Below are 21,524 nucleotides of genomic sequence, written 5' to 3'. Positions count from 1 at the left end.
AATGGGTAGCTTAGACCTCATCTATCAGCTGGAATTGATTCCTTTTTAGTCAGGAGGAAATAGGAGCTGTTTTTTTCCTGTAGCCATGTATTAGTAAATCTTATCTGTGTTTGATCAGTCATTTTTAATGCATAGGATCCAGCCAACTATTCTTTGTAAGGTAATAAATCATGGGAGTTTATATCCTAAAGGACAGGTTTCCTGTAGAAATACTGAGTGTGTCAATATCTGTTATGTACAGTGATTTATGTAACAGGCAAACCTGTTCCTCTTGTACTTTATTAGTTTCCAAAAAATGAACAAAAATGGAAAACTCAGAAATAATTCTCCTGTTATCATAGTGGTTAAAATTCTGTTCTCTTATAGGTAGTAGGGGTATTTGTGAGATAACTGAACGTGTTAACTGTCATATTGTGCGTGTTTATAGTCAAAGCATGCTACTGTTGTTCTGTTGAATAATATAACTGCTCAAATTTGTAGTTGTAGTACCTCGTATTGTAAATTAGCAGGCTGAATATTTGTTTAATCAGATTATCATCCTCTGTGGAGAAAAGTTGTGTTTTACAGGAGACTCCCTGTGTGTATTAAATTACACATTAACAATTAATTCCATAATGGTCGAGAACTTAACTTTGTGGAAACTTAAATATTGAGCTAAAATCTATGGAAAATGTTTAGACTTCTAAACAGGGCTGGCCATTATGAACTATTCTTGTGAAGAGAAATATGCTCCTTATAAATTAAAGTCAGCAATAAAAAGGACCTTGAGAGAAGTGAGATTGACGTTTGGAGGGTGTGTTATGTTTGGTAAGTTATATAAGTTGATTTTATAGTAGAGTTGTTATTAAGGAGTCATCCCCTCCCCCTCTTTAAACATATCGCATATTTTTCTACTCCAGGGTTGTATTCCACATTTAAAATCACTATGATCAATATTTCCATGAGATTTTATCAGTGGTCATCAGAGGCCAAGTCTCATGGATATTATGGTGTGAAAATTAGGCCTATTAATGAAAGGGGATATAGTCTGTGTAGTTATGTCATAGACCATAAATATAGTATGCTACTTTGACAAATGACTAGGTGTCAGGGTACGTAACTATTTTGTCAGATAACTGAACGAGGTCGGAATTAACACACAAGGTCTTATGTTGTTGAATTGTCGTTAGGAGATATATCAACAGGTGCCCATCAAATATTATCATATCAGCCGACCAAAATCAATATTTACACTTACATAACTAATTGGAAATAGCTGGATTTAAAGTCCTCTAACGTTAATACCCTGACTTGATCAAACATACATTTCATTCCTTCTCAACTACACTTCTTACATCACAGTCTCAATTTCTGTGTACCCTCTCATGTTCTACTCAACTGAAACTCATGGCGTGAACTGAACTCGTGGCATGTTAATTTTAACACCATTAAAACTGCCAGACATACATCAAAGTGTAGTTAGCCTACTCAAAATGTGATGTTGTTAAAGTGTAAGTATAGTTCTCTACAAACATTACAGCACAGAAAACATCATTGACAATTCTACCATGTCCATGATGTAACAACACTGTTCATTGGCTAATTATCATGTATTACTGGGTGAGTTGTGCGTGACTGCTCTTGGACAGGTTTGCTTTGGCATATGAGGGTACATGCATGCATGTGAATATCTGATTCTTTCCACAAGCATACATGTATAGGATCTGGTTGTAGCGTCCAGAAATATGACATGAATTGCGCATGGTTTGGTGGTAAATTGAAAATTGAGGCATCATTTGGTAGAATAATCATCGTTTTTTTTGTGAGATATGATGGAATATATCATTTGGGATTTTTGTAACTCGGGCTAAAGCAGCTTTCGTTTATTATTTTTTAACATTCCCCCATTACACATTCACATGTTGATTATACATCACCGTCGGTGAGTGTCTCACTGATAATAAAACATGTACATCAAAATGTAGTTAGTCTTTTAAACCTGCACATGATTTTTCACATGATTAAAAATCAATTCTACATTTGAGATATTTCAACCATGTTCATTGCATTTTAATCAAATGATTATTTTCAAAATTTGAAGAATAGTAAGAAATATTATTCTTTGAAGAATTCACTCTTAATGTATATCTAGTGGACTGTCTGAATGGATCAAACGATGTAAACTCAAATCTGACCGTGTGTTGAGATATAATGGTATCAAACATTTACATATTGAAGATTTATTGAGTATAAGAACTTTTCTCCAACGTAACAGCTTCACTTGTACATAGCAATTTCGCATCTAAATAGCCTCTACTAATGTTAAAGGATAAACACTCTGTGCATTGCATAGGTAGAATTAAAATTAAATTGAATCAGAAAGAGAGTGACACCCAAGATTCACAAATTGATTGAAATAAGTGAATGTCCTTGAAATTATTTGATTTGCATTTACAATATTTGTCCTTGATGAATACTGAAATTGGGTACCTTGTGATGTTATACAGAGTTAAGGCCCTTTGTGACGTGTAATATGTAGGTATCACTCTATTGTCATTGTTGGTTGTGTAGTCTGCACAAAAGTTGTGGTACAATAACTGTTAAAGGAATCTTTTGATTTCCATGTAACTTTATGGCCACAAACAGCCATCTCAAATTTTATGAAAATTCTTTTGGTTTCTAAGCGATATCCTTCGAAGAAATGATTTGATTTTCAAGGATTTTTCTACACTAGCCAATAGGCCAATAGTATCCATATTTAACCTAAATCTGAAATCAGCATGACCACTTACGGGGGCAGGCAATACAACCACTCAGTTTTGATACTGAAGTTTGTCCTGTGTTTGGGGATTTGTCTATATTGGTCACACCAATGTTATCTTTGTGTTGACAGTAGTGTAACACTAATGTTGAAGGGACGTAGGTAAAATAAGATCTACCTGTAGGTAAATAGATATTTAATCACAGGTGTTTACAGTACCTGTGGACCAGGTTTTCTAATGTTCAGATCTAAACCTTCATCTGTCAAGCCATCCTGCCCTTTCTTCAATAATAACATCAACAAGTGTTTATTTTGTAATCTAGCATCTATATCATGGTAAAATCTCCATGACTTTGTACGTCTTTTTATATAATTTTTGTGTCCAACACATGAGAAAGCAGTGTGAACAATAGAGCCATCTAGAGTCACTGGTTACTGACCAGTTATACCCATAATAATAATAATATATTTGTGGCAGACTTGAATTTTATATAGGGTATTCCGTCTTTGCGTATTGCAGAGTTATCTTCTCTTGGGAGCAGGTATTGATTGTTGCGTCATTGGTTTGAGTGAGAAAATTACGTCGTTTTCTCAAAAATTAATGACGTTACTCTCACAAACAAGTGACGTAACAATCAATACCTGCTCCCATGAGAAGATAACTCTGCAATACGCAAAGATGGAATAGTCACCTTCTAGCGTCACACTGGAGAGAATATCTTTTAGCTCAATCGGTCACACGGCAGACTGTGACGATGGGGGTTTCTGGTTTGATTCCTAGTGAAAGCACACTAGACTGTCTTTCTTGTTACACACAACAGCTATCCATTCACCTACATGCAGGTCCAATTCTACCACATAATAAACCAGCACTCTGAGAAGTGATGAGTTTAGATGTAGTCACTTCTGTCCACTGCAGGTCAGTCATGTTTGCGAGTCACGTTTTGTGTCAGTAAATTCAATATCATATGTTTATTGTGCTGTTGTCGCATTCTATCAATATTGGTTAACATTTTCAAGCTTGACTAGACCTACAGAATGGTTGATCACAAATTGCAATCGCAGGAATACTGAATCATATAGCAAGAAAAAGAAATACCATTTAAACATACTTTTCTCTGATACCTGCATTTTGAAACAATGATAAAACAGGACAAAGATGTTTGTCAATATTGTAACTAACCAAATTCAATGTTCTGCAGATTATACCATGTCATGCTTCTGGGTCCAAAATACCCAATAACAACAGCTGCCAAAAACAGTCTATTTTGATATCATAATGTAGAGTGGAATACTTAAGTCTTATCATTTGTCACAATCGTAAATCAGTTTATCATCATTAATCAGCAATATAGAATTGTTTGTGACCTCTGAGGTCACGCTGAATGACGGATGGCGTGATTCCTTACCCCTCACAGAGGCGTGGTCTTTGGTGTCGCTCACGTGTGTGTAATACCCGACCACGTTCATTACGTCTGCTGTCGTCATCACCTATTGTCCGTGGTAGATCAAGGTTAACGTAATTAAAGCTTCATAACTTAATGGCAAATTTACATGAAGTTTTTTATTTGAAATATTTTTTACATATTGAAATTTAAAACAACCCGCACTGTAGGTAGAATCATCGCCTTTTGAGATTGTACACAAAACACTATTTTGTTAAAATTTGGAAAACAATGTGATTAAGTTTACCAGACATAAAATCACTTTGATATGGTGATCACTGTGTGTTATTATCATGTGTGATTTAAAACCTGAACAAAGGGGTAAAATTGTTCATGTTGACCCTAAAGATTGGACTAAACAACCCCCCTTTGTGTGTTAGTGTCGACACAGTTCACTGAACATGTTTACGGATATGACAAATGAGTTTATCATGATCTATCTGTACATGTTTCTTTGTTTCTTATCCTTTGTGGTATTAATTTACAGGAAACGGTCTGAATATATCTATTTAAATCCTATTTATAGGGGTACAACCAGGTGGACGGCAAACAGTTACATACGTAAACATATAATCGTATCAATAGCATAATTACTTATGCTTGGTGTCAGCAAAGAATGATATTTATTAAGATTCCAAAAATATGACTAATGTGTACCAGGGTATGGATAAAAGAGTTGGTATAAATGATAAAACAAATGTGATTTGAGACCCAGATTAACAAACTAAAGCATTGTAACGGACTTAGAACTGTAAGAATTTCAAGGTCTTATTGTTACTGTAATTGGGGAGGAAAGATTACTGAAGACTTCGACAGTCCCTTTGTTGACATTAGTTTGTGATGTCAAACGTCAGTTGATGGTACAAAATTTTTGGATTTCCAACATGGTGATCAAACTAAGAGGTAAGATTCACGTTTACCAGCCTCAGCATCCAAATGCTTGTACACCACTTGTCATTTGGCCACTTGATATTTTTCACCTTTCTTTATCAGGTTTTGGTTTTAAGAGACATGACATAAAATGCTTACAAATGAAATATTGACCGTAAAATTGATTTTCCATCAGCCGTTTAGGAGCTTAGATAAATCACAGGTTATCATGTGTGACTTGTTTGTACTCGGATAAGGATTCGTTTGAGGAAGATATTAAAGTTATTGGTTATTATTGATCTGTGGGGTATATATTACAACATTCTCCTGTAATGTTTTGTCTTCTTACATGAGGTCAAGTCTGTTATAACAGATATATGAGGTGAGATGATCTGTTGTAGCACGCTTAAGGATGCCGTTACACTGCCGAAAACATTACCTATATAGTTGGAGAAAGATTATAGCCTTGATAATCAAGTCATTTCTGAAAAGAAAACTATACCTTGCCTGACTTTTTATGAAAAAAATAACAAAGAGGGAAATAAAATCAACAAGAGCATTCTTGCCAACTCTACCTATTTAGGAGGAAGATTCCTGATTTTGGACCCTCAAATTTAATCTAATCCCATATTCTAATATCTAAATATTTCATTCGAAAGAACAACTCAAAATAAGTCATTTTGTCTCTAGGGGATAATACACACATTTTATTGAGGTTGTAAATTGGAGCATGCAGAATCTCCCCATGGAAATTCTAAACAGTTAACAAGTATGCGTCAGTATTCTGAGCGAAAAGAATTCAGTGGTTCAGTGGGGTTAGACCAGGATTCAGTGGGGTTAGACCAGGATTCAAACCTGAATATCAGACTGTTATGTTGCTGCTTAAACCAACGGAGCTACCGTCTATTGAAGCTGTTTAACCCAACTGCCCAATAGGAGTGAAACGATTCACCGCGATTATGGTGAACCGCGATTACTTGCTCCCGATTCGATTCTCGATTCACAACTCTGATATTTCGATTCGATTCTTACAAATTCGGTCCGTGTTTGACTTTACATTTAGACGCACTCCTAGTCCTGTTAAAACGCAGATTTTGATTGGCCAACACACTTTGCGTAGGCCAATCAAATTGCGCGTTGCTGTTACTGCAAACTACTGCAAACATGGAGTACGAGTTAGCCGACCCGCCCGCATCATATAAATCTCCCGTGTGGAAACACTTTGGGTTTCCAATCGTCGACGGAAAAACGGAAAAAAATGTCACTATTTGCAAGATATGTTATTTAAAGATGTCATACAAAGCTGGCTCGACGACAGCAATGAACGCACATCTAAAACGTAAACACAATGTGGACTGTGATAAAGCTGCTTCGGTCAGTTCGGAGTCTTCCGCTAACAACGATCGTCGGTCTGAACAAAAACCAGAACATGTTGATATGCTCATTTTCCTAGCAAAAAACTTTGTAGTTTAAATGCATATGTGTTTACTCTTTATTGCTTTAAGTGAAGTTATCACATTATAGTAATTCCAGTTGAACTTTCAAGAATTGTTCAAGAACTTGTGAATATTGATTCATTTCTAGTCAAGGATCTATCTGGTCAAAAGATTATGTGTGTTAAGTTTTTGTGATACATTTCTTTCAATATGTCAGAAGTAGACAAAGACTTAATTGTTTACAGTGCTCTGATGCATGACTGCAATGTTTATATGATTTTGCAATAAACTTGCAACTTGTAAAAGTAATTTTACCTATTTACAAAGTGGTTTTTTTCTGACTTCTCATCTAAATTAGTAAATATGTTTGAAAAATCATGTATTTCTTGGATGCTAATAATCGAATCGAAATTAATCGAATCGGAAGTCACAAATCGAGATTCGAATCGAATCGAGATATACCCGAATCGTTGCATCCCTACTGCCCAACTGTAATATCCAAAACAAAATACATGCGTAAAAACATACATATTTGCCAACTTTTTTGAAATTTCTATGAGAGAGATTATGCATGCTCAAAATTAAAACATTGATAAAATGTGTGCATACATTCAAAATAACCCTTTAAAATGACATACCCCGACGATTTAAGATCAGATGAAATCATTAGATCTTAAAAAATGGGAATAGTTTAGCAAATTCACTGGTTGAAAATACTTTCAATTTCAAAGGTCCTTAGTTGGGAGTCTCCCTCCTAAATAGTGTGGGGGGTTGGCAAGTATGTAAAAACCACTGTGGTGTTCTCTGAAGGTTTGTCTGCATTGGAACAGGGATGCTTACCTTAGATAGTAAAAACAGTGGGGAGGAATCCAAAGCGGTCGCTTTAGACAGGTGGTCGCTTAATACAGATACACTCACGTGAGCACATTTGACTGTACTTTATATCATAAAACTTCCCTGTCAGGTAGGAGTGCAATTTGTTGTAGAAAACTTCCTTCTCTATTTAATTACTAATGGGAATACACATTATGGCAGGTATAATTGTATAAACCTTCATTCTCTATAATTGTATTTGTCGATATGTTTTATAATGTATGTCTGTATAGATTACGTTTTGAACATATTCCACCTTGATCCTTTTGACCTTGATGTTCCATAAGTAGGGTTGTATTGAGTGTATATTGGTCCTCACACAAAAACAACAAGCTAGTAAATGGATAACCATCATTAACATAATTGTTGATGATCATTATTAAAAAAAAAATGAAAAAAATATTGGAATCTCCTATGCTTGTCCATTCTGTGAATGAATTAGCCAATTAGCTTTGATAAAGGCAGACATGACAGGGAGAGAATGCACTTTTAGTATCGTCCTCGACAAAAACCAGACATAGACTCACACCTCATTACCTCCACTATCATTAGTCGGATTTGTGTAATACCTGTCTACACGGTAATACACCTGGGTGGCTTCAACAGCCCACGGTAAATTATTATCAATTCTGATTAGAAAAAAGGGAGATACCGCTTCAAATACCAAAAAAATGTAATCATTTATGTTTTGTCTTGTTATTTTTTGTTAAAAAATAAAATAAAAAAACCAAAACAAAACAATACTGGAATGAATTTGAAATGAAGTTTTGAATTGTACATTTTCAAAATGATTTGCAATTTAGGATATTTACGGTAATGTTTGGATAAATTACTTGCGATAGCTTGGAATTTTTTCTAGAGTTGTCTTTGAATCTGAAATAAAATATTAAAAGTATATCATTGAGTAGATCGAGACGTCCTCAGTTATACTTTGGGTCTGAGGTATATTGGATAAACTGGGAGGACTGTTAAACATGATAAGTAAGTATGTTATAATATCTAAACCCATTTCTGATGGTTTTTAAGGCACCAAAAAAAGAATCTTGATATTGATGTTGCTAAGAAAATTAAAAATGTTTGTTTATAAGTAATGATAAATAATATTCAAACTGACTTAAATAAAATGTTACATATAAAAATGCTAATGTAAAAATCAAGCAGAAATAGATTAAATCTGTTCAATCAGCATGGTGGTTAAGGACTTCACACCCTTCGTAATACACATGCTTTTCTTGTCGTATTTTCGTGTCGTCATTTCCGTATTGAGTATCGGGCATTCCATTACTGTAGTGTAAATTATAGTAACACCGGGTAAACAATAGTACACGTGCGTGACGATGATGTGTCAACACCCGATATTGAGACTTAATTTGGAAAGCTTATGCTACAAAGACATTAATTAACTCACAGGAAGACACTGACATAAGGTCAGACGACTTCAAGAAGGTCGTATATGAGGCGCATGAGATGCAGACTGATGTGTTTTGTTAACCGACTTCACCTGTACGTATCACGTGCTAACAGTAGTTCACAAGCTCTTGGTCGCTACGACTTTTGTTGTCGAGCGAGTTATCCTCTGTCAGATAAATCGTTTCACAAATGCAATTACAATAACTCTGTGACAATAGTGGTTTGTAAAATATCAAGATCCCTATAAATTGTAAGTGCATGTGTATGCACGTAATAACGGTATCCCATGCTATAGCCTATGGTTACCTATGTACCTGGCATGTAAATATACCATGCGTAGGCGGGCTATAGAATGATGTCAATAGTGTACATGATTGAGAATAATTTTATTCCATAAAAGAACAGTAAATTGAAAATTAAACATAGTAATTTAATTTATTTCCGTCTTTTTTGGTATAGAAAAAAAGAAAAAAAGTGTCATTGTAAAAATTCTATCCCTCTGCAAAAAGTTCCGATTTTTTTCAAGGTAGACAACTCTCATCAGGATCAAAATTATTGTTAAATGTATGATAAATTAATTATAAAGACTTCGTGTGTATTTGGTTAAATTTTTCACTCTTTTTGTATAAAACTATGTATTCATTTTGCTTTTAACTTGTATTTAGCAACTTTTATCCATACAATTTCAATAAAAAAGCGCTTTTTGTAACATGTTGTAGATATTTTATGATAAACAAAATATTTGTAGGGTTGATTAGCAATGTTTCTTTTCATTATTTTATTGTTGTAATAGTTTTGAACAATGCCACACACTCAAAAAATGTCAAAGTGTTGAATTTGATAAAAAATCACTTTTTCAGTATTTTTTACAAAAAAATCCCCAGTTTATCGGATTGCATAGATTTTCATAAAATAATTTCTACATAGTGCCATAAACATTATGTGAAACTTGAATTGAAATCTGCTGGCTAATTGCGAAAGGGTGGAGCCTCCTTAAATCCTTAGACTTCGTCTTTTGTACTATACATAGCTACTATTGGGTTTTGTGGAGTGATACGTTATATACATAATAATGATGATGTCAACCCATGTGCCATGGTATTCATAGCTGATATGAATGCCAGCTGAACTTGGTAGGACATAGACTGGTGAATGTTGCCCCTGTATTGTCACGGCGATGCACTACCCTTCATGTCTGTTGTACAAGTACCAAACATTGACCGCTAGTTTGCTATAAATAGGTATAGCTTCAGGTATCTATTTAAAAACATGAGTTTTACACATTTGATAGTCCCTTGAAAAAAGAAGTAAAAAAAATTGTAGATAAAAACTAAATGACACTAGTGTAAATCTCATATCTGTGGGAGTTACACACCTGGATGTGTACATGTTCCAGATGTTAACGAGTTTACCTGACAGGTGTCTAGTTTTTATGTTGATAAATTTTAAGACGTAAAAAAATTGATTTGAGTTTGATTTGAAGGAGGTCAGGAATGTTTATATTGATTTTAAGGAAGTCAGGGATGTTTAGATTAATTTGAACCAGTACAAAAGTGTTTAGATTGAGTTGAAGGAATACAAGACTGTTTAGGTTGATTTGAAGGATGACAGAAGTGCTTAGATTGATTTGAAGGATGACAGAAGTGCTTAGATTGATTTGAAGGATGACAGAAGTGTTAAGATTCATTTTAAGGAGGTCAGGAATGTTTAGATTGATTTGACAAAGGATATGGGTTTAGAATGGTTTGAAGGAGGACCTACATTACCAGATTGATTTGACGAAGGATAGGGGTTTAGAATGGGTTGAATAAGGACCTACATTACCAGATTGATGTGACGGAGGATAGGGGGTTAGAATGGTTTGAAGGAGGAGCTACATTACCAGATTGATTTGACTGAGGATAGGGGTTTAGAATGGGTTGAATAAGGACCTACATTACCAGATTGATGTGACGGAGGATAGGGGGTTAGAATGGTTTGAAGGAGGACATACAATACCAGATTGATTTGACGGTGGATAGGGGTTTAGAATGGGTTGAAGGAGGACCTACATTACCAGATTGATTTGACGGAGGATAGGGGTTAAGAATGGTTTGAAGGAGGACCTATATTACCAGATTGATTTGACGGAGGATAGGGGTTTAGAATGGGTTGAAGGAGGACCTACATTACCAGATTGATTTGACGGAGGATAGGGGTTTAGAATGGGTTGAAGGAGGACCTACATTACCAGATTGATTTGACGGAGGATAGGGGTTTAGAATGGGTTGAAGGAGGACCTACATTACCAGATTGATTTGACGGAGGATAGGGGTTTAGAATGGGTTGAAGGAGGACCTACATTACCAGATTGATTTGACGGAGGATAGGGGTTTAGAATGGGTTGAAGGAGGACCTACATTACCAGATTGATTTGACGGAGGATAGGGGTTTAGAATGGGTTGAAGGAGGACCTACATTACCAGATTGATTTGACGGAGGATAGGGGTTTAGAATGGGTTGAAGGAGGACCTACATTACCAGATTGATTTGACGGAGGATAGGGGTTTAGAATGGGTTGAAGGAGGACCTACATTACCAGATTGATTTGACGGAGGATAGGGGTTTAGAATGGGTTGAAGGAGGACCTACATTACCAGATTGATTTGACGGAGGATAGGGGTTTAGAATGGGTTGAAGGAGGACCTACATTACCAGATTGATTTGACGGAGGATAGGGGTTTAGAATGGGTTGAAGGAGGACCTACATTACCAGATTGATTTGACGGAGGATAGGGGTTTAGAATGGGTTGAAGGAGGACCTACATTACCAGATTGATTTGACGGAGGATAGGGGTTTAGAATGGGTTGAAGGAGGACCTACATTACCAGATTGATTTGACGGAGGATAGGGGTTTAGAATGGGTTGAAGGAGGACCTACATTACCAGATTGATTTGACGGAGGATAGGGGTTTAGAATGGGTTGAAGGAGGACCTACATTACCAGATTGATTTGACGGAGGATAGGGGTTTAGAATGGGTTGAAGGAGGACCTACATTACCAGATTGATTTGACGGAGGATAGGGGTTTAGAATGGGTTGAAGGAGGACCTACATTACCAGATTGATTTGACGGAGGATAGGGGTTTAGAATGGGTTGAAGGAGGACCTACATTACCAGATTGATTTGACGGAGGATAGGGGTTTAGAATGGGTTGAAGGAGGACCTACATTACCAGATTGATTTGACGGAGGATAGGGGTTTAGAATGGGTTGAAGGAGGACCTACATTACCAGATTGATTTGACGGAGGATAGGGGTTTAGAATGGGTTGAAGGAGGACCTACATTACCAGATTGATTTGACGGAGGATAGGGGTTTAGAATGGGTTGAAGGAGGACCTACATTACCAGATTGATTTGACGGAGGATAGGGGTTTAGAATGGGTTGAAGGAGGACCTACATTACCAGATTGATTTGACGGAGGATAGGGGTTTAGAATGGGTTGAAGGAGGACCTACATTACCAGATTGATTTGACGGAGGATAGGGGTTTAGAATGGGTTGAAGGAGGACCTACATTACCAGATTGATTTGACGGAGGATAGGGGTTTAGAATGGGTTGAAGGAGGACCTACATTACCAGATTGATTTGACGGAGGATAGGGGTTTAGAATGGGTTGAAGGAGGACCTACATTACCAGATTGATTTGACGGAGGATAGGGGTTTAGAATGGTTTGAAGGAGGACCTACATTACCAGATTGATTTGACGGAGGATAGGGGTTTAGAATGGGTTGAAGGAGGACCTACATTACCAGATTGATTTGACGGAGGATAGGGGTTTAGAATGGTTTGAAGGAGGACCTACATTACCAGATTGATTTGACGGAGGATAGGGGTTTAGAATGGGTTGAAGGAGGACCTACATTACCAGATTGATTTGACGGAGGATAGGGGTTTAGAATGGTTTGAAGGAGGACATACAATACCAGATTGATTTGAGAAAGGTTGAGATGACTTGATTTATTTGAAGGAGTACAGGGAGGTCAAGATTGAATCAGAATGTTACAATACTGTGATCAGGGTAGGGGGTATTGTTAGAAACTTTAGATTGATTACATAACATTTAAATGAGATTTACTTTCCGTTTTGTTGTTAATCTATTCTGTACAAAATAAATGTTGATTATGTTGTACATGCAGGATGTATATTAACGAGGAGAATAATAAATGAGCCGGCCTTGAGAAAGTTGTTTGTATTATCGTTTTGTTGTGACTTTGAACAAGGGTCTATTGTTTAGATATCTGATGTAAAGGTTCATAAATTAGGGTATTTAAACCAGATTTCTCAATATTGATCTCAAAGATGTTGGATATTGTATCGGAGAAGGGCGTTGCAAAGTCAATGCTTGTAATCGGAGAAAATGAACTGGGTCATCAGATATTTATGGCAACATGGTGACTTAGAAATTTTGATATGGATTTCTAGGTCATGCTTACTAAGTCAGTTCATATGTTTTTAAATGATCGCTTCTGAATTGGTTTTCAAACTTCTGTACCCATTTATGCAAACACAAAATGAGCGTTGTGAATGGGAAAAAAAGTCTCAGCTTTCTTGATAATGTTATATAATTCTGAAACAATATGTATTGCTTGCCAACATGTAGATTTGTTTTGATGATTGTCAGGCTAACTGGAGCAGTACTGAGGAAACTAACAGGTCCCATCCTTTTGATGGAGGAGAACTGGTTAGACTACAAAGTACTAGCTACTCGGGACTTGTAGGACTCACTAACCATTTGTAAATTGATCTCTCTAGACTTTTCACAGGAGCATGTGACCCAACCTTTCACACATACATTATCAACAATGCATTGTTTTGTGGTGTCTTGATCTGTTTAAGTAGTGATATGGCATCTCCTCTGGTTAGTAATATCAGTTTGTTTAGGTTAACAATGACAAACATTTCCAGTTTGTTGAAATCATGAACCTTGAGCATTTAACGCTGGTATTGCTGTCCTGTGGACTATTACAGGCCTTGTGGACCTCTTGTGTCTCGTACAGAACTTTGACATACAAACAGGAAGATGTTTGATGTTTTTGATAGTAATACAAGGCTGGGACAAACAGTCTTCAGGAACCATATGTTGATCTAGTTTTGTTACTGTTTGTCTAATTTAGTGTATTCTAATGAGTGAGCTAGTTAAAACTGATAGAGAATACTATAAGTTGTTCTGATGATTTGATATTTGATGTGGAGAACACGACTTTCAGACATTATTGTGAATAAAAATTGTCAACACTGATGTGGAATACTCGTCAACAAGAGGGGAACTTTCTTAACTTGTCTTTCACAAACAAACATGTTCCTGAACCCATTGGGTGTCACGTTTGACCCAGCTGGGGGATTAGAAAGGCTCTTTAGATTTGATTTATGACACGAACACCTCCAATATCTGTGGTAATACTTTGTCTGGGATTACAGACGACTAAAATGATTGATATCAGAGGTCAGCAATTTTCAAAAGATAAATTCCAAGGTTTCAAGATTGGGGTATGACCTGTTACTTAGTGTTGAAATTTGAATCTTGAATCGTAACAAACATCCTGATTAAAACATGTAAACCTTTATGTAATTGGCTCAAACTATCAGTTATTTGGATTCTGGAATGCAAAAATCTCGCCTTTGAATATCTGGAATATTTGCTTTCTGACTTTTGATATTTTATTTTTCCTGATACATACATTTTTAGTTGCTTTTCTTATTTGTTTTCAAAAGTCTAGTTTTGGGGCTGAAATAAAGTTTAAGTCAAATAAGTAGAGGCTAAATTAAATGAACCAACGTTGACCTGATATTTAACTTTTTGTACTTTCAGCATTAGAGAGCTGTGACAGCGCTGGTGACAAAACTCCTGTCATCTCTCAGGTCGAACAGGAGATTTCATTTGTAAGGGAGACAATTCCATTGGCTAAGGTTGATCAGGATTTGTCCCCCCTGAATGGATACTCGGACATAGAAAGCATTTCAGAACTACGACGACTGGTATGTACAAATAATTATAAAATTTATAATTTTGACATCGCGTCATGATTGGTCCCCGATTATTCAAACAGTTTTACAGAGTGCCCATTTAGACAACAGTTTCTGATTCAACAACATTCATGTGTAATGATTCAAGTTGGCCCAAATATCAAAATTGGTACCAGTATATTGGGAAGTAATATATAACTTGTAACAGACTGGTGTCCTTCCAGAGTGATCTAAGATGTATTCTTGGTAGGTAGCTTACCACTATACTGTCATCATGGTTAGGATTTGTAAAGTTGTAAGGAACAAAGACAGGTTTGTTTAAGAGTCATTTGTTAATGGGACAATTATTCTGAAGTCATTTGGTGGTGACATTGTTGTTCTGAACACATCACTCTTTATTCTAAAATGAGTTTGTGGTGATGGGACACTTTGTTCTGAAATCATTTGTTGGTGAGACAATGTAGTCATTTAGTACTTGGACACTTTGCTCTGAAGTGACTTTGTGACCGTTTTGTACCAGGATCTCTGAGCTATTTGTTTACATGTGCACACTATGAACCGCAACGATTTGTGGAAATTGAACGGTTTCCTTTATTCGAGCCACCTGAGGTAAATTAAATGGTATCAGCCCGTAAAAGAATCATTGAATACTATAGAAAGGTCACGATATTTAATGGATTTTTATATCCTGTCTCTGAACTTTATTTCCGACCAGTGTCAAAACTTGCTCGAATGGAAAGACCATAAATGATGATTTCTTGGTGTGTAATCAAGTGTACAGACCTGATAAAGGTGTGTTGGGTGATAATGTGGATGTGTTGACACTGAGCGCAGTAGTTTTGTTTTGGGTTGAGGGATCAGCGGACCAGGAGTTTACGAGGGATTAATATATTGGGTTGTCTAGACCAGATATAGTCACGTTTGTTACCAATTGTTTACATATAACTGTAAATATTTGTTCCCTGTTGATAAAAGCGATAAAGATGATATTACAAGGTATAAATCTGTTTTATGCCCATCTTAAACCTGCCGAGTCAAAAGTTCAGCTTTTACACAGATTATTATTTCCCATATTTGAACGATGTCCAAGACTTCCATATTTTTTTCACTGACTGTTATGTTGGAACTTTTCACTGACTTATGTTGGAACTTTTCTGTCATAATTACTGATTTAAGACTTATATCAGCTTAAGTTTATTGACACATCCTGTGTGACAGATTTTAAGGAAAAGAATCCAAGATATATTAAAACAAATGGATATTTGTTCAAAGTTAAAAAATTTGCAGTAAAACCTCAATATAATTCTTCTCATTCAATATGCATTGTACCTTTCATGCTGCAAACTTGTTTCAAGGTCCCATTTTCTCTTTATTCTTAAAATTTCCTGTACAATTTTACCTCCATTCATCGCCAAACCCCTTTATAATGCCAACATTTCTTTGGACAAATCATGGCAGTATAATGAGGTTCCACTGTATATTGTTAATATATCATTTAAGATATGGTAACCTAGTTATACAAATAGAATAGAATAGAGAGAGGTTAACATGAATTTAAATGTTTTTAATAAATAACAGAGAAACAATTACAAAAAGTATTGCACTTGTGTTAACATGTATCATGTACATGTACCGTTACAAAATACATTAACTCAATCACCCCTGAAGACACATTTGAACTCTTCCAATTCAAAGGTTAGAGCAGTTCATTATGAAATTTCAGGGATGAATGAGTTAAACCAGTTCTTTTATCAATTACAGGTATCTGATAGTATACCAAACTAAATAGAGCGGTTTACCTAGGTATTGTCAGTCTTTGTGTTTTATCGTTACCTGACCTAACGAGATATGGTTCTCTGTGCTATCGGTAACAAGTCATTAATGGCTCAATAATTAGCTCCCTGATGAGGTTACGATCGGAAAATGAGGACAAAACAAATACAAGATTGTATAATAAATGTTACGTCTGTACTCTGCTGATCGTATATGTAATGTGTTTGTAAGACATGTACATTTGTAATATGTAGCCTGTGGGAATTCAAACATTCAGATAATAATGATCTTATCAGTAAACAAGCAGTGTGTTTGTATTTTCGATTGTTGAAGTATATGTATTGAGGTCTCATGGTGGTTGAGAGAGCATTGAATTTGGCAAGCTTTCAACACACTTTCAAATTACATAGCTCAAATGTGTTTCAGTGTATATGTGGTGAGATTGATGCAGTTTGGTCTGGCTGGTGCAGTTAATTAAGATTGTGAGATTGATGAAGTTGGTCTTATAGTTTATTAAGTTTCTCGTGAGATTAATAAAGTTTGGTTTGTTCTGATCAAAGGTTGTTGGATTGAAGGTTTCAGAATAATTGGTATACAGATTTGTGACATTTATGCCAACCCTCTTCGTCAAGTTGCTAGCTTTGATATTGTAATAATGAAATGTCAGTGAATGTCTTATCAGAGACACTGCAGAAAACTGTTACAGTATTAATGTTAGACCTCCGTCTTTATACACTTCAGACTTCAATAGAGTTAGATATTTCTATCATACATCAGTTAACCTTAGTGAAATAGTCTGTACATTGTTTAGAAATGGAGTCTTACTTCTTTTAGTTGTATACAGATTAAGTTCTTGTCATTCTTTGTTCTTAAGCCATCAATTATACAGAAGTGAACTCTGTTGTACCTTGGTCACTAAAGTTCAGCATACAGTTTTCTTAGTAACAAAAGCATTTTTGACAACTACTGAAAGACGATGTTTCAATTTTAAACAAATTTTGATCTTATGTTTTCCCTTAATCGGATAGTAAAACTGCAATTACAGGACACGACAAAATATTTACAGCCAGGGAGGGATACAGGTCCAATGAGCCTCTTCAAAATACATGAGGAGACATGTGTTTTGTGTAACAAGTTAACATGTTTAAGAAAGTGAAAACAATGACATTAGAAGCATGAAACAAATGAATGTACTTGTGGGTTTTATGTACACAAAACAATGAAACATTCCATGCTTGTCAAGCCTTGATGATTTGTCTGTGTGTTAAGAACTTCTAGTTTGTTGGATAAATTTATTTTGTTAGTAAACTGATAAGTTTTCAAACAAGGTCAACCCATTCTACGATGGAAACTGTTGACTGTGTATACAGTGTGACATAAACGAGTGTTATAAACTCTCCGAGTAAACAATGAAAACTTAAACCCAAAATGGTGTCAAAAGACACGTTTTATTTGACATGGAATTAATGAAGCATTGACGACATCATAGTAGGATTGTAAAACCTTAAAGTCAACCATTTATATATGCCTCGTAAGACTTTCAGACACAGCAGAACAAAAACATGGAATCCTGCTGGTGTTCCTGTTATCTGTAACAATAACACTTAATTCTTTTATGTGACAGAGGTGTCGAAGTTTGGTTAATACTGGCTAAATTCTCCTATCTCACATTTACAAGGGTTGGATTAAGGGCATTACAATATCCAGGTGTTTGTTTTTTAAACTAATCAATAAGTAAATCTACATTTGGATCTAGTCTCTCCTGGAGAAAATCAATTAAAAGCAAATTGAATAGATAGTAATTAACTTGTGCCACTGTTAAGCACACACTGTGTAGGTATAGGGTGTCGGACAGTTTCTTATTGTCCTGTAATCCTCGGGTCAGTATAACCATTCAGGAACTGGTCAGTAGGAGGTACTGGCACCACTGGTCAGCTGTCCCTACAAGATTTGGACAGTCCATTCGATGGGGTCATTCTGACGATTGTCCCAAGTCTGGCCAACCTTACTGGGACATTTAATTCTATGTGTTTGGGCCATTCTGATATACATTGTACTATTATTGTGGAGTTCACACCTGTCATGTATTTTGCCTGTGAGAATTTGAAATTCCTGTCAGTAATATGTGTACATTTAGAAGAAAGCTTGATATCAATTTTGATTTTTGCATTTGACACAGCCCACTTGGCATGTGATTCGACACTGTACAATGGTCATATGTTACATGCAGTGATCCTTTTTTTTAATTAGCTGACATTTAGTGTGTGCTTGGAGTTATACAAACTCATAAATTAGGTGCTACGTGTAATATTCTAATTCTCCTGGATTAAATCAACATTGCAAGATTTCAAAATTACTTGGACGGTGACATTGGAATTAAAATCATGGCTGACTCCATTCTGCTGCACAGCCCCATGAGGAAGGTAGGTTTGACTGACAACTGAGTCTTGCTAGAAATATTCACCTCACCTTTAAGGAGGATTTTTTTCCTTTTTTTTTTTTTATCTATTTGAGAAATGATTTTTTATCTTGAAAATAATCTTTGGAATATGTGTGTGTTCATATTCTATCATTAACATTAAAGAAAGAGAAGAACTTAGTGAAATAAACTTTTGAACTTTAATTTCTTTCAACTTTTGAAATTTTTTCGACAACAAGTTTTTGTAAAGTATACGATTGTCCAATGAAGTCTCAAATGCTTTATTGGTAAGAGTCTGTTGTAACTGTCCGTGGCGTATGTTGTGGAGCTGTACCTACTAGCTCCATACCTCACATTAGGTCATTAAACCTTTACAACTAGTACATTGTTTGGTACTATTTTATCAACATACTTTGCAATTAGTGATAAGTTCATAGAGGTGTTGATGTCAAAAGTTGTAAGGTGATCTAGATAAGATCTTAATGATAAGCTGACACGGTTCTGTTGTATAGGTAGAATAATAAATGTCAGCTATATATCATGCTGTGTTTAAGCTCTCATCAGGGATTATGTGAAGGATTAACTGTTACGTAACCATTGGAGGCAAATATATGTGTTATTAATTTACTCCATATTTTTCATGTAGTGCTAAGTCAATAGAATTTCATTTCAATTTTTGATTTAATTTTGTTAAAAAAATATTAGTTGTGAGGAATTTAGGAGGTGGCAATGAGATGAGAGTGCAGACTAAGATAGGGACATGACAACTACAATGCAGAGTGTAAAACTATAGTGCTGGATTACACTGACAACCAACTGATAGCCAAAGGATATAACTGGTTGTGGCTGAGTAGATAAAACAAAATGTAGCCAATACGGACACAAGTATACGATTGTTTACAAACACCTTAATTAGTTTACCACAGTACAAAACAAAAGGGGCACATTAGGGTGTGCATTACCGTACAACAACTAAAGGGGCATATTAGGGTGTGCTTTACTGTACAACAACAAAAGGGGCACATTAGGGTGTGCTTTACCTTACAACAACAAAAGGGGTACATTAGGGTGTGCTTTACTGTACAACAACAACAGGGGCATATTAGGGTGTGCATTACGTGCCGTACAACAACTAAAGGGGCATATTAGGGTGTGCTTTACTGTACAACAACAAAAGAGGCACATTAGGGTGTGCTCTACCCTACAACAACAAAAGGGGCACATTAGGGTGTGCTTTACTGTACAACAACAAAAGGGGCACATTAGGGTGTGCTTTACTGTACAACAACAAAAGGGGCATATTAGGGTGTGCTTTACTGTACAACAACAAAAGGGGCATATTAGGGTGTGATTTAGTGTACAACAACTAAAGGGTCACATTAGAATGTGCTTTACCCTACAACAACAAAAGGGGCATATTAGGGTGTGCTTTACCGTACAACAACAAAAGGGGCACATTAGTGTGTGCTTTACTGTACAACAACAAAAGGGGCACATTAGGGTGTGCTTTACTATACAACAACAAAAGGGGCATATTAGGGTGTGCTCTACCGTACAACAACAAAAGGGGCACATTAGGGTGTGCTTTACTGTACAACAACAAAAGGGGCATATTAGGGTGTGCTTTAGTGTACAACAACAAATGGGCACATTAGGGTGTGCCTTACCGTACAACAACAAAAGGGGCACATTAGGGTGTGCTTTACCGTACAATAACAAAAGGGGCATATTAGGGTGTGCTTTACCATACAAAAACAAAAGGGGCACATTAGGGTGTGCTTTACCATACAACAACTAAAGGGGTACATTAGGTTGTGCTTTACTATACAACAACTAAAGGGGCACATTAGGTTGTGCTTTACCTTACAACTAAAGGGGCACATTAGGTTGTGCTTTACCCTACAAAAACAAAAGGAGCACATTAGGGTGTGCTTTACCATACAACAACTAAAGGGGTACATTAGGTTGTGCTTTACTATACAACAACTAAAGGGGCACATTAGGTTGTGCTTTACCTTACAACTAAAGGGGCACATTAGGTTGTGCTTTACCCTACAACAACTAAAGGGGCACATTAGGTTGTGCTTTACCATACAACAACTAAAGGGGCACATTAGGGTGTGCTTTACCATACAACAACAAAAGGGGCACATCAGTGTGTGCCTTATCCATGCTTACTCACCAAACCAGGAATTTAGCCCCGTCCTGACAGACTACCTAGCAGCCCCTACAAATACACAAACCTGGGGGACATTACTGGTGATAGAGTGGGCTGGGGGGACATTACTGGTGATAGAGTGGGACAGTTACATTACTGGTGATAGAGTGGGCTGGGGGGACATTACTGGTGATAGAGTGGGCTGGGGGGACATTACTGGTGATAGAGTGGGACAGTTACATTCCTGGTGATAGAGTGGGCTGGGGGGACATTACTGGTGATAGAGTGGGCTGGGGGGACATTACTGGTGATAGAGTGGGACAGTTACATTACTGGTGATAGAGTGGGCTGGGGGGACATTACTGGTGATAGAGTGGGACAGTTACATT

At 36.3% G+C, this 21,524-nt stretch overlaps 1 protein-coding gene across 2 annotated transcripts in view; it reads left to right on the top strand.

Annotated features, from left to right (window-relative positions):
- Positions 1 to 21,524, top strand: part of LOC110460718 (muscle M-line assembly protein unc-89-like) — a 207,370-nt gene that overhangs the window by 64,942 nt on the left and 120,904 nt on the right. For both annotated transcript variants that reach the window (XM_021513785.1, XM_021513786.1), the window contains exon 4: positions 14,631 to 14,797. In XM_021513785.1, the coding sequence (XP_021369460.1) occupies positions 14,631 to 14,797 (167 nt within the window). The remainder of the gene's footprint in view (positions 1 to 14,630; positions 14,798 to 21,524) is intronic.

The sequence above is a fragment of the Mizuhopecten yessoensis genome, unplaced genomic scaffold (assembly GCF_002113885.1).
Source record: "Mizuhopecten yessoensis strain PY_sf001 unplaced genomic scaffold, ASM211388v2 scaffold10477, whole genome shotgun sequence".
NCBI classification, from domain to species: domain Eukaryota; kingdom Metazoa; phylum Mollusca; class Bivalvia; order Pectinida; family Pectinidae; genus Mizuhopecten; species Mizuhopecten yessoensis.
The sequence above is the reverse complement of the archived record's forward strand: the minus strand, read 5'-3'. Positions and strand labels throughout refer to the sequence as shown.